Genomic DNA, 13,821 nt, shown 5'->3' with positions numbered 1-13,821 from the left:
AATAGAAAGTCATTGCAGGTTTCTGACCAAGTGATAAAATATGAGGAAGATGGTAATGTATAGAGCAGATTGCAATGAAAACAAAAATGCTCACTAAATGCCATCTAAAACAAAGACCTGGTGAAAGTCTAAAGCAATAGTTCAAGTTAAAGATAATAGAGCTCTAGATCAAGTAGTGGCCTGGAGGGTGGAAAAAGGGGATGGATTTCCTGGAAAGCACAGGTCTAGACAGCTTCAGGATTGACTAGGGCAAGAAGGAACAGTCAGGGGCCTATGCCTCCGTCCCAGAAGGCAATCATCTTCCCCTGATCCAATCTACTTATCTTGTCCCATTTTGTGTGTACCAAATACTGGAGAAGAAAGAATTTCTAATATATTAAGTTAAGACTTTAAGAAAAAGGATATAATGCTCTTTCAGGGAACAGATTCAAGGACAACTCACCTAGGCAACAAAGATGGGACATACAAACTTTGAAATGGGCCAGGCACCAGGGGTTCACACCTGTAATTCTAAAGATCCTGCTTTGAAGTCAGCCCAGACAGAAAAGACTCTTATCTCCAATTAACCACCAAAAAGTCAGAAGTAGAGCTTTGGCTCAAGTGGTAGAGTGCCAGTCTAGAGTGAAAAAGCTAAGTGAGAGCTCTAGGTCCTAAATTGAAGCCCCAGTACTGGCACAAAACAAAACAAAACTTTAAAATGAAGCATAAACATGTAGACTCTACTTCTGGATCCTGATTATAGAAAGAAATCATTTGATCTAATGTGTCTCTCATGCCCTCATGTGAAGTGTCAAAAATACCACCAGGATTTCTAAGCCACCTCAGCACACCAGGCTCAGCTCATAATAAGAAAAAAAATGTAGTATCAACTACAGCTTCCCACACCTTCCTAGATGTTGCTCATCAATGAAATGAGTAGGGTAGATGGCTAAATGGAACCATTTTCTCAGAGTGCAACCTGTGCTCCAAAGATTCCTCTAGGCTGAAATCTTGTGGGGCAAAGGAGGAATCAGTGGGATGACCCACTGGAGACAATACCAAAAAGAACAGAGGTGACTGCATGAAGAGAAAAAACAGTGAATAACTAAAAGTGAACCTGGATACCCCTCCAGTTTCACTACTTCTTCACTTCTATTTACCCTCACGTCTCCCAGAACAACCAGACCTTTCATTTAATTTGTTTATGTGATGCATAATTAAATGAATCACTCTCGAGCAAAACAAAATAAGTTAATTGTTCTTTTATTGTAGGGAAAAAATATCCTGAAACATTTGTTAAATAACATAATTCATTCTTTAGGGTTGTGAGTCTCATGACCATCTCAATGCAGTAAGCTGTCCCTCACCCTCATCATAAGCTCCATTAATATTGTCATTAATCAAAGGCAATCCAGTTCAAAGGCAGACAATAAACAAGTTGGTAGATAAATTAGAAGACAGGGGAGAGAAAAAAATAGGTTAATAGTTGGTGAATTTAGAAAGAAGGGTGTATAGGTATTCACTATACCATTCTTTTGACTTAATTTTTGAGTTAATTGCTTTAGTATAATCATGCTCACTCTTTTGTAGATTTGCCTTAAATATATATTCATTGATTTCTTTTCAAACCAGAAATAAAAAAAGAGCTCTTCACTAGGTACCTTCTTTCCTATTCTGTCTTAAAAAACTTCTAAAGCTTTCCAGAAAGCTTAAATAAGGGGTGATGGTACACTGATATGGTTTTGTAGTTCTTGGTCGGTCAAATTTATCGAAGATCTGTGATAGTCACTGCACGGTCCACAACGGTCACGTGATTACAGTTCTGCAATGGAGAAAAAGAAAGGTGAAATTGTGGAAAATTCTGAGGTTTTTTTTTTTTTTTTTTGGTTGTAGGTCCTGGGTGCTGTTCCTGAGCTCTTTTGCTCAAGGCTAGCACTCTACCACTTTAAGGCAAGACTCCACTTCTGGTTTTCTGGTGGTGAATTGGAGATAAGAGTCTCAAGGACTTTTCTACCCAGGCTGGCTTTGAACAGTGACCCTTAGATCTCAGCCTCCTGAGTAGCTAGGATTATAGGTGTGAACCACCAGCTCCTGGCCTGAAAATCCATTATATAAAATCCTTTATTTCAAAACTAGTAGTTCTAAGTTTGGAAGCCAGATCACCATCTAAATGACAATTATAGTAATATGTCTGGAAAGTATCACCCCCACCAACCCTGTTCACAGACTCAATCAACATCTGCCCATATATCTTTTATTTTTCAAATGCATCTATACTCTAGAGTCATTTGTAAAATACACATTAAAAAAGATGAATGAGGGTCATTCTATAAAGGTCACCTACTATTTCTCACTTTTGGCACAGAAGGATCTTCATAACTAGAAACCAGTGTTGGTGTGCCAAGATATATTTTTTCTGATTGTATAGTCAGTATTTCAACACCCTGGTACTGAGACATATAGAATATCCTAAGATAGACCAATCTATTTTTAAACAGATCTATCAGAAAGTTCTTCCTGACAGTCAGCTGACAACAGTCATTTTTGGAGGTCTCAGTTTAGTGCTGGGGCTGGCATGAGGGACATCCAATACTTGGTTATACATCAGCTGTCCTACCACTTGAGGTCAACTCAGATTTGTCCTAGAGTTTCTCTTTGAAATACTCCCTGTTACTTTTAAGTGACAGGGTTTGGAGTCTCTTTTCCATGTTTCTCACTTTTTCTCTGAGCCCAAAGAAATAGTAACCAACTGCAGGCCAGTGTGGAGTAAAGCAGTATTATTGCTTGAGATCTCAAGGGCAAATTGAAATACACTGATCTTATCCTCAACTTGGAAAATCCCAACTTCCGAGGAAGGTCATAAAATCCCTATTATCTAAGCACAATTTCAGATCAAATGTACTCAATTTGCTTATCCTATGTGGCTTTTTTCCTCTGCAATGAAATCTCTTTCTGAAGAATAAACTTAGCAATGAACACTACAGTTAGCCAGGTGCCAGTGGCGCATATCGTAATCATAGCTACTGAGGAGGCTGAGAGCTGAGGATCGTAGTTCAAAGTCATCCAGGACAGAAAAGTCTATGAGACTCGTATCTCCAATTAACTAGCAAAAATCCAGGAGTGGAGCTCAAGTGGTAGAGAACCAGCCTTGAGTGAAAAGCTAAGAGAGAATGCCCTGGCCTTGAGTTAAGCCCCAGTATTGGCAAAAGAACCAAACCAAACCAACAACTGAAAACAACCTTACATTTAACAAACCAGCTATTGCAGTAGATACTTTCTGTACTTGTATTTCTTTATTTTGGTGTGGTACTGGGAATTGAACCAAAAGTCTTGTGTCTGCTATGTCCATGTTTTACCACTAAACTATACCCCCAGGCCCTACTTTATTTAAACCTCTCAACAACTCTGCAAAGTATGTGTTATTATTATTATCCCCTCTTTACAGATGCAGACTCAAGAAGGGTAAGTAGCCTCAGAGACATGTGGTTACTTTATTTATTTAGTCTGTTGTGGAGCTTGAACTCTGGGCCTGGGTGCTGTCCCTGCGCTCGTCAGCTCAAGGCGAGCGCTCTACCAGTTGAGCCACAGTGCCACTTCCTCATGTGGTTATTAAGTGGCAGAGATAAAAGTATAATCTATTCCTAGCTGGAGACATAACTCAATGGTAGACCACTTGCCTAGTATATGCAAAGCCTAGCATCCTAGAGATCCCTAGCATCACAAAAGTAAAAAGAAAATTTATTTCTATCCCTCTCTTCTTCCCATGTACATTCTTGTTATGGAGCTCCAGGAAGATAAGTGGTAGGGCTGATCTTCTATGTGGGGCAGAAAGAATGATGTGCCTCGTTAGCAATGACTGTCCTTCTTGTTTGAAATATAGCCCCCATTCCTTCTAAGAGATACATACACAGAACAGTGGTGGATCCTTGCTGTGTGGATGAAATCCTTTCTGTCGACAAGAGGAAATCTCTTCTAGACCATGGTCAGTTAATTTAAAAAATCCTGTTCTGAAATAATAAAATGGCAGGTTCAGAGTCAAGTAAAAGTGATCTTCCATGTGTAGAACACACACATGTGTGTGTATGCATGCATACACACACATGATCCACACAATCCTGGCATGTACACACACACACACATACATACACACACACACACACACACACACACAGCAAGACAGAGGTAATTTTGAGACAGCTTTACAGAGAAGAGATAGGTCTCTCAGTTTTGCTGGGAAATTAATAGTAAATAATTAGATTTGGAATGAAGCCAGGTATAGTGGACCATACCTGTTATCCCAGCGTCTCAGGAGGCAGAGGGAGGAGGATCAAAAGTCTGAGGCAAACTCAGACAAAGTTAGTGAGACTTTATCTCAAAAACAAAAAGGCTGGGGACTTAATTCAAGTAGTAGAACATTTGCCCAGCAAGTGTGAGGCCCTGGGTTCAATTCCTAGTATCTTTAGATTTGAAATAAAAAAGAAGTAACAATCTAGGATATATTTAATTTTGAAATTCTGTAATCCAACATCAAATTATTGAAATTTCTATCACTTCAAATTGGATAGCTCAAATTTCTTGAGGATTTTTCTCAGAAAAGCAAGTTGTACTTGACTATCTTTTATTTATTTTATTTATTTATTTTTTTACTGTGTTCTCGGATGGGAGGGACCACCTCAGTTGCTTCTGAGGCAAATACATTCCCACAATTACTTTACCAAACCTGGTTCCCTTAGCTTCTGCTACATTACGCAGAGCTAGTGATCGAGTTTGCATGGCTATCTTTTAAAACACTGAATTAGGTTTATCAGAATATGGGGCTTAAAGGAAGCCTTTTAGAGTAGCCAATTAATATTACAAAAATATTTCAAAAACAAAAACAGAAACAAGGGCTCAACAGTAAAGGTAGCAGGGCACTGATGGCTCATGCCTCTAATCCTAGCTATTTAGGAGACTGAGATTCGAGGACTGCAGTTCAAAGCTAGCTCAGGCAGGAAAGTCTGTGAGACTCTTATCTCTAATTAACTACCAAAAAGCTGGAGGTGAAATTGTGGCTTAAGTGGTAGAGCCTTGAATGAAAAAGTTAAGGGACACTGCTCAGACCCTGAGTTCAAGCCCTAGTACCTGCACCAAAAAAAGAATAAAGAAAAAAAATTAAAGGCCTTTTGCTCCAAGGCTTTTTTTCCCTACTACTCTCTTATAATACCCTGGACCGTGTCCCATATACTTACTCCTGGAACTTAGGAGAACAGACGATGGCTATGGACTCTGGCAACATCATCTGGTAGGAGCAGTGAGTGTGTAGGTCAACACTGGAGAGGAAGGCAGTCTGGGTGGGATGAGTCTGAAAAGAGAAAACAAGCCAGAGAACTCTTAGTAAGCACAATCAGCCATGCCCAGGCCCTGAAGAGAGGCAAAGCTGAAGGGTTCTCAACAACTGACCCAATCTCTTTTAAGTACAAAGCTATGTGCAACCAGATGGAGTAAAGTTCATACTAAGTAAATCCTTTTCAGTACTGTGAACAAGTATTGGTTATGTGAAGACAGTCAAGGTCTTGTAGTTCAAGAATTTTTTTTTTATACAACATGACAATAGACTTCAAAGTAATGTATACTTGCAAATTTCTGAGAGGAGCTTTTTAAGTATTCCTGCCACCAAAAATTAGAAAAATATAACATGATGCACGCTAATTAGCTTAATTTAGCATTCCAGAATTATATCTCTTTCAAAGCATCATGTTGTACATCATATGAGTATAAAAGAACTTGGAAAACTAGGTGGACAATGGACATTGGAAGAGTTCTCTCTAGCGAAAAATACCATTGGAGAGGGGAAGGAGATGAAAGCCACTGAGGAAATGAAATTAACCTGGATGTAGGCAGAATGGCAATTGAACAGGTGGGTTTTTTTCTGGAAAGAAATAGTGAGATGACACAAGTATGGTGGGGACACCCCCCACTTCAGTTCTTGGATATGTCAGAAATGCTGTTCTGTGCAGTACTGTAATTTCTGGATTCAATGGAAGCTGTGGGAGTGATTTGTGTCTAATAGAATGCAAGGCATCACTAAGCCTGGGCAAATGCACATGCTGCTTCAGCTTACAGTTATAGACAATATAACAAATCACACAGCACCTTTCATTCAATTCACTCATCTGACCACAAGGAGAGAGGTCTGGTAGGTTAATAAGCCTGTGTGGAATAAAAGTAAAAAGAAGCGTGGAAGTTTCCTGTTTCCAGTCTGAAGACAGTGGAGGTGTTAGGCAGCCTGAACACTCATTGTGTATGGTTGGGGGCGGTGACAGAAGGGAGAGGGAGGACAGGCAGAGAGAAAAAGGGAAGAAAACACAGGAATAAAGTTTTTCTCTGGACTGTTTGTAACGGGAACTCGGATCGCACTGGTTGATTAGATGTAGTGTGTTTTGGAAATCTTGGGGGCGTGAGGGTGGAGAACTAGGCTGCAGAAGATGTATTAAAGCAAAGGATGAATGAGAAGCCATTAAATAATAGGGTATGGAGGGGGCTTGAGGGAAGAGCTCAGGAATACCATGTGTGAAATACATTAATGTGCAGTATTGAAACTTGAAGACCACTACAAAGCCTGAGAAAAACTGGGTCCAAGGTAGAACTAGACCAGGCAGAAGTCATGTCTGTGCTATGCTCTAATTAAATGATTTCTGACTTTTTGAAAGTAAATTAAGATATAGATCCCAACTGTCAAGCAAAGGTTTCCCTGGGGTTATGGGTAGTTCAGGGGACTAGCATGGAATCCATTGCAGTCCAAGGTGCCTGGAAATAGGTTAGGAGACCCATAATGTGCGTAACCCTGGGTGGAGTAGGCTCACGTGCGCATGTGCGTGGGTACTGATGTCGCGCGCCATGGGCGACAGGCGCAGGAGGTCAGGAGCTGCGTCTCACGCAGCAGCAAGATATGCAAGACACCCGAATATAGAAAGGGGCGTGGAGACTTAGTGTAGGCACACAGGTGAGATGAGCCTTGCAGGAGTCAGAAACATGGAGACCAAGTACTGTCTCAGACATGGCGGGTGGGGGAAACCAGAGTCCCCGGTGAGATAAAAGATAATAACAGGAGACACTAGTGTGGTGGAGGTCAGGAGCATGGGGATGACTGAGGCTAACTGCAAGGGGAATGGATATCTGGCAAAGGTTTGGAGACTGGAGAGGGGACAGCTTGCTGCTTCCTGCTCTGGAAGGATTGAAGGGTTATTGGTGGTGGGGTCAGCATGATGGGGTCCATGGACAATCTAGATGTGTGTCTGCAGCAAGAAAGAATACCATGAGAGTGGCCCTGTGAAAGCCTCCTTTAAAAAATTTTCTAAGATTCAGGCTTTGATTGATGCGGTTTCATCATTTCTAAAAGACAATCAAGGTGTATTTATCTCTTGGCAATCTCTCTACATGATGAAGAGTCACCCATTCTAGAACAGATGGTACATGCCTCCTAATATTTCAATATGATGGAAACCAGACTTAATACACCATAACCAGATGAATAAGTCTTCCTCCTGGCATAAAAGAAAAAGGTCTGCTGTTAAAGCAGCATCCAAAGAAGATATGGCAGATAGGGATTTCAGAGGCCAATTAATTCATGCAGCAGAGTCCATCACTTGGAAGGAGAAGAGAGGCTGAAGGTAATCAGTTAAAGCAACGCCAAAGTGTATAATTGATCTCATTTGTTCCCAACTATTTATTTTGTGGGTTTTTAAAAAAAGCATATTTCTTTTTTTATTGTCAAGGTGATGTACAGAGAGGTAACAATTACATAAGTAAGGTAATAAATGCATTTCTCATTTGTTCCCAATTTTTTTTAAAGCATATTTCTTGGCTGTACTGGGGCTTGAACAGTCTCAAACTTGTTAGGTTAGTTCTTTACAACTGAAGCACAACTCCAGTCCTGTTTTTGTTTTGTTTTGTTTTGTTGTCTGTCCTAGGGCTTGAACTTAGATCCCAGGCACTATCCTTGATTTTTTTTTCTTTTTTCTCAAGGCTAATGTGCTACTGCTTGAACCACTGATCCACTTCTGGCTTTTTTGGTGGCAAACTGGAGAGAAGTTTCCAATTCAAAACCACCCTAGGCTGGCTCCTGTTGGTTGTTTTTAATATAAGGTGTCACTTCCAGCCCTGGCACATGCTTGTACTATAATTAACCTACTTTAGATTTTTTTTTTTGTCTTTCCTTTTTTGGTACCAGGGATCGAACCCAGGACATTGCACTTGCTAGGCAAGCGCTTTGCCACTGAGCTACATCTCAGCCCTTAGATTTTCTTTAGTTGCTGGGAGCACAGGCACACATCTCTGTAGAGATTGAGTCTCTCAGACTTTTCTGCTGAGCTGGCCTTAGATGGTGATCCTCTAGATCTCAGCCTCTGAAGCATGTAGGATTATAGCAACCATCAGGGCTCTGCTTAATTTTTTTTTTTGGCCAATCCTGGGGCTTGAACTCAGCACCTGCACACTGTCTCTGAGCTTCTTTTGCTCAAGGCTAGCACTATCACTTGAGCCATAGTACCTACCACTTCCAGCTTTTTGTTTATGTGGTACTGAGGAGTCAAACCCAGGGCTTCATGCATGCTAGGCAAGCACTCTACCACTAAGCCACATTCCTAGCCCTTCAGTATAATTCTTGTACACAAAATTAACAACTATAGAATGGCTTATGTTATCTTAGAGGAGGTATAATTTTAGGTTACTAGACTGGAAAAAAGACCTGATATGATTAAAAAAAGTCATCAACCTGAACTGAGAGAAAAAAAAGAAAAAAATTAGTGAAATTACTTATTGTTTTGAAACCAGCCATGAAAAATTAAAGTTTCCTGAGAAAGTTGTGAAAAGCACTGATTCCTATACCCCACCTATACAATATCCATCATGAGCGTGAACACTTTTCAAGACATGCTCACCAGGATGTAAGAGGTCATCAAGGCATAAGGTTATTAAGAGAATACTGGCAGCAGATCCACCCAGGCACACTGGGAGCAAGAAAAAATGCTGGAGACCACAGGAGCCAGCAGTTCCTATCTGATTATAATAATCCTTCGGACTGCTAGGGAGCAAAGGTTTGTGTCAACTCAGTTCATCCCATGGTTTCTAATTGGGAGCAACTGAGGACTACCCAAACCAATCCATGCCTAAAATCTACAGTTGGATGGCTTGAAAGATAAGGGGCTAAATAAATAACTGAATCAAAAGCTCTTTCCTTGGCCTGGTCTCCCTCCAGCTACTACGTATGCCTTTTCGCCTTCTTTCCTTCAGTCAACTGTCTTGAATGAAGTTAGGGTATGTTTACTCTGTTGGGGAGAGAGGTAGGCACTTTCAGGAAGAGAAAGCAACATGCAGAAGTGAAGGCTGAGGGTGGTCTAGGTGTGTAGACAGGAGCAGAGCGGTCAGGTGAGAGAGCAGTGAGTACTAAGGATGAAGGCAAGAGGGAGATGCCCTCCGACTCGAAAGCTGCCAGTGAGTGATCAATACGTGACACTTTTTTTTTTTTTTTTTGGGTCCGGTCATGGGGCCTGGACTCTGGGCCTGGGCGCTGTCCCTCAGCTCTTCAGCTCAAGGCTAGCGCTCTACCACTTGAGCCACAGTACCACTTCCAGCTTTTTTCTTTTTTCTTATGTGGTGCTGAGGAATCGAACCCAGGGCCTCAAGCATGCAAGGCAAGCACTCTACCACTGAGCCACCTTCCCAGCCCCAATATGTGACACTTTTTGATCAGAGAAGCTGATTTACAGTTTGTAAGGTGTACAAAGAAGTACTGATCTTTTGCATTCTCCTCTTGAAATTTTAAGATATGAGTAAATCTATGGTCATCATCTTTTATTCGTTTGTTTTTAATCCCAAAGATGGAAGATATGGTGCAGAAATATCAAGGGGCTGGGAAAAAAAAACCCTAAAATTCTATCAATTTAGCTCTAAACTTGTTTCTTTCTAGACCCTCATGGATACTTAGGTATCTAATCATTTGTGCCTTAGTTCTACTATGATCTAAACAGTAATTATCCCCAAATTTCTATTATCTTCTTCACTTCTGTGATATGATGTTCTGTGTCTTTATCTCCTTCCTTTAATCCTGACTGGAAGGAGTAGATGTTTTCTCCCCTTAGTACTTCTGTTTTGGCACTTTCTTTTTGTCATATTATCTTGTCACTCCTGCTCTTATCCTCCTCCTTCACTGACTCACAGGGCATAAAACATATCCAGACATATCCAGATAAGCCTCTAAAAGATTGAGCAAAAGAAGCAAGATACAAAAACTTCCATCCTCTCCCCATTCCACCAGAGCCAGGCTCCTTAAGATGGTAGTCTTCATTTCAGTATTGCCACAACCCCACAGCTCTTCAAACCCTAAAGTCTATGCACATCATGGCCTACAACCCACTAAAGTGAGCTCCTCAATGACTTCAGCAAATCCATTTGGCTGGCTGAAGTTTTCACCATGCTGGAGCACCTAACACATGGCACAGTTAGTATCCTGAAACTGTCCTACACCCTCCTCCTGTCTCCTAACATGGGCTTCACTTCCTCACATACCTTTCACTTTTCACAATAGCTGCATTCACTACTTTCCTTGGTAGCCTGTCTTCCCAGTTTCCAGTGAATCTTTTGTCTTACTCCCAACTCTGCCACTTCCAAGGCTACCAAGGCCAGGTCAATGCAGAAGACTCTCAGAATTCTTTCTTGCTTTGACCTTGATCCCGAGGACTTGCTTCCAACTGACTTAAAACTCACCCTGATAATCTGATATCTCATAAATACCTCAAATTCAACATGCTCAGAACTGAACCCCAATTCCAAAGTTAGTCATCCTTGTATCCTCCAGTTATATACTTAAAAGCTGATCACTGCCACCCCCTTAAGCCAGGCCCCAAAGATCTGAGTCATCATCAACTCTCTTACTCATCATCCTGTGTTACTCATTCCTGAATCCTCTGAAATCCCACATTCATCATCTTCTTGCCAAACACACTACCATTATCCTGGCTTTCATCATTAGTAGATTTTATCACCACCCTAACCTTAAATGAGCTTCCTGTTTCAACCTACCTTTAGATTTTAAAGTTAACACACTAAATTTTCTAAAGTATGGCTTTGATCTTATCATTGTTCTGCTAAAAAAGTGTTTTTTTTGAGTAGTCATGGGGCTTAAACTCAGAGCCTGGACACTATCCTTGAGCTCTTTTGCTCAGGGCTAGCACTCTACCATTTTGAACCACAGCTCCACTTCCATTTTTTGAGTGGTTAATTGGAGATAAGTCTCATGGGGACTTTTCTGCCTGGGCTGGCTTTGAACCCTGATTCTCAGATCTCAGCCTCCTAAGTAGCTAGGATTATAGGTGTGAGCCAATAGCACCTGGCTCAAAAAATTTTTAGTAAGAGTTCTCCACTTACTAAAATGCAGAATTGTTCTCCAAGTCCAGGCAGGGCCTCTGGAAAGACTCCAGTATTGTCATGCTAAAACTTACCTACATTGTTTCTGATGCAAACCATAAGTCCAAGAAAATCAAACTACTCAGTGCATTCCCTTCACATAGAACTCTACCCTCAATCTGTCAAAATTCTCATGGCAGGTATCCCTCCTTCCTCTGAATACTGCAGTCCCCTCTTCAACACTCGATTTCGTGTGAAGAGTTGTTTATTGTCTATTCACTTAGAATAAAATCAGATCACACATATATTTATATCCCCTGGCAGATAGTATATAAGTGTCTATATCCTATCTATTATAGTGGGGAGCTACAGTAAATGTTTATTGAACTGAAGAAAAGATGAATTCTATGTCAGTTCTGACATACAACTATATGTAATCTTTTCATATCCAGAAACAAGCTAATGTATTGTCTGCATTTCACAGATGTCAATACAGTATGAAAAACAGGTTGATCAGTGAGAATCAAGTGTTGAGAACAACAGAAAAAAATTAAGAATTCTATTTTACTTGACTAGTACAAAAAATATGCATAAGACATGCAAACACTTGAAAACCGTGTACACTGATGGGGATTCTGGTTTGACATGAAGGTATCTACTGCTTAATAAAAGGCCAGCTGCAACCATCTGAATGAATTCTTTGGCTCATTTGCTATATATTTCTTTTAGAACATGACTTGTGTACAGTAGGTATAGTCTCTTGGGCCAATGCCTAAATATATTCTAGGTTAGCACTCTATCACACTATTCACATGCACAGGGAAACTGGAATTCTAAAGAAATCAGTTTATTTTTATTTGAAAAAAAAAACAATAAGCAAAAAGTTAATAATGAAAAAGCCCTAGGTAGTTCCCAGAAATCAGTAATAGAGTATCAACAGTCAATATGCTGAGAACTTCATCTGAAGGAAGGAAAATAAATAATCTGGAGATGTTTTACTTTGTTCAAAGAAAGAAGCAAACAGTGTATTGAAAGCACAATGAGAGGAGATGAATCCTGAGAGCTCAGATTTGCTTACATGAATCCAGCCCAGTGTGATGAGATTCTGCTGATCTTGTATGAGGAAAAGTTCTTCTTCATTTTCTGTGTTGCAATAATCAGACCCAGCACTTTGCTTGGGGATGAGAACGTGTGTGATGGTAAATTCATTCCTCATCTGCCAAAGGAGAAAACAAATCGTCACAATTCCCTGGCACTCTTAACCGTGTAAAGTTAAATATCTATGTGAAGGTCATTCCTATCCAGCATGACTTTCCTTTGTGCTCTCTGAATCCCCCACCTCAGTAGTTCACAAACTTAACTGCTCATGTCCATTGCCATGACTGATCCTGAGACCGACCCCAGAATCCCAGAACTCCATCTGATACACAGCCTGGGTAATCGTCACAGCCCTAGGGGCTACATCCAAACAGGTCTACTTGTGGTTCTTGAGGAGGTCCAGGTAAAGTACTATTTTTCTTCTTTGTTCATGTCTAAAGCAGTTTCCTTTTCACTGTTTAGTCCTTCTAATCCTTTAAGGCTCAGGTGAAGTCTATTCCATTTCATTCTTTGATGCAGCTGTTTAGGAATGAGTTCCAGTGCCTTCATCCAATGACCTTTACTGCCTCAAAATTTTTAGTGCTCATATTATACATTCTACTCAGTGTATCTTCCATTTCTCCAAGTAACTGAATATACTATGTGCCTACCATTTCAGATTCTCAGATTCTGCTACAAAATAGGTGCTCAGAACACAATATAATAATAATGATTGGGTCTTCCTAAGTTAGAATTAGGTGTTTCTAACTACAGCATTAAAGTCATTAGTTCAAGGCACACTGAAAAGCAACCAAATACAGAGTCACCAAATTCAAAGTGACTACATTATGCAGCCCATGGTTCCTTCTATAGAGTGCTTGGTGCACAGTAACTGTCCCTGGACACATCTTCTCTGAGACTCATAGGAGGTCAAGGGGGAAGAAACAGTTCAAGTTCAGTTTTTTTTTTTTTTTTTTTTACCAATTTTCCACAGAGAATTCCACACGTTTCTACTCCCCGGGCAGTGTTAGCACTGGCTAATTGGAGAAATTGTGGACACAGCCTTCCAGGTACCACCACATGGCGCAATCCATTGATTGTAGGAACTGTAATGGAGAAGGGGAAAAAGTCTGAGACCCTGGAGCTGAATCTTCCCAAGCAGTCCTCACAGCTGGCAGCCCAAGAGAGCAATGCTAAGTCATTAGGATACACAACCTTCAGGTGGTGAGTGGGCATCTATCTTAATGGTACTCAAAAATGGGCTTTAAAGTCTCTTTTCCAACTTCTTATCACAGCTGGCTGGGAGCTCTACAGATTAACTGTCAGCTTGCCTGGGTTAAGGAATACCTAAAGAACTGGGTATGTCTATGAGGGTGTTTCTGA

General features: G+C 40.6%; 1 protein-coding gene and 1 non-coding gene across 5 annotated transcripts in view; both read right to left on the bottom strand.

Moving 5' to 3' along the window:
• Positions 1-1,392: 1,392 nt before the first annotated feature.
• The window catches only part of LOC122125203 (STAM binding protein), a 30,704-nt gene continuing 18,275 nt past the window's right edge, over positions 1,393-13,821 (bottom strand). For all 4 annotated transcript variants that reach the window (XM_042699778.1, XM_042699777.1, XM_042699780.1 and 1 more), the window contains exons 6-10: positions 13,420-13,544; positions 12,440-12,577; positions 5,208-5,320; positions 3,887-3,986; positions 1,393-1,801 (exon numbers count right to left, since the gene is read on the bottom strand). In XM_042699778.1, the coding sequence (XP_042555712.1) occupies positions 1,745-1,801; positions 3,887-3,986; positions 5,208-5,320; positions 12,440-12,577; positions 13,420-13,544 (533 nt within the window). In that variant the 3' untranslated portion in view covers positions 1,393-1,744. The remainder of the gene's footprint in view (positions 1,802-3,886; positions 3,987-5,207; positions 5,321-12,439; positions 12,578-13,419; positions 13,545-13,821) is intronic.
• Positions 4,626-4,752, bottom strand: LOC122125236. Its single transcript, XR_006150738.1, has one exon. It is a non-coding gene; the product is annotated as a small nucleolar RNA SNORA66 (small nucleolar RNA).

The sequence above is a fragment of the Dipodomys spectabilis genome, unplaced genomic scaffold, assembly GCF_019054845.1.
Source record: "Dipodomys spectabilis isolate Male_0828 unplaced genomic scaffold, ASM1905484v1 ptg000262l, whole genome shotgun sequence".
Taxonomy (NCBI): Eukaryota; Metazoa; Chordata; class Mammalia; order Rodentia; family Heteromyidae; genus Dipodomys; species Dipodomys spectabilis.
This window is presented reverse-complemented; position numbering and strand designations above follow the sequence as displayed.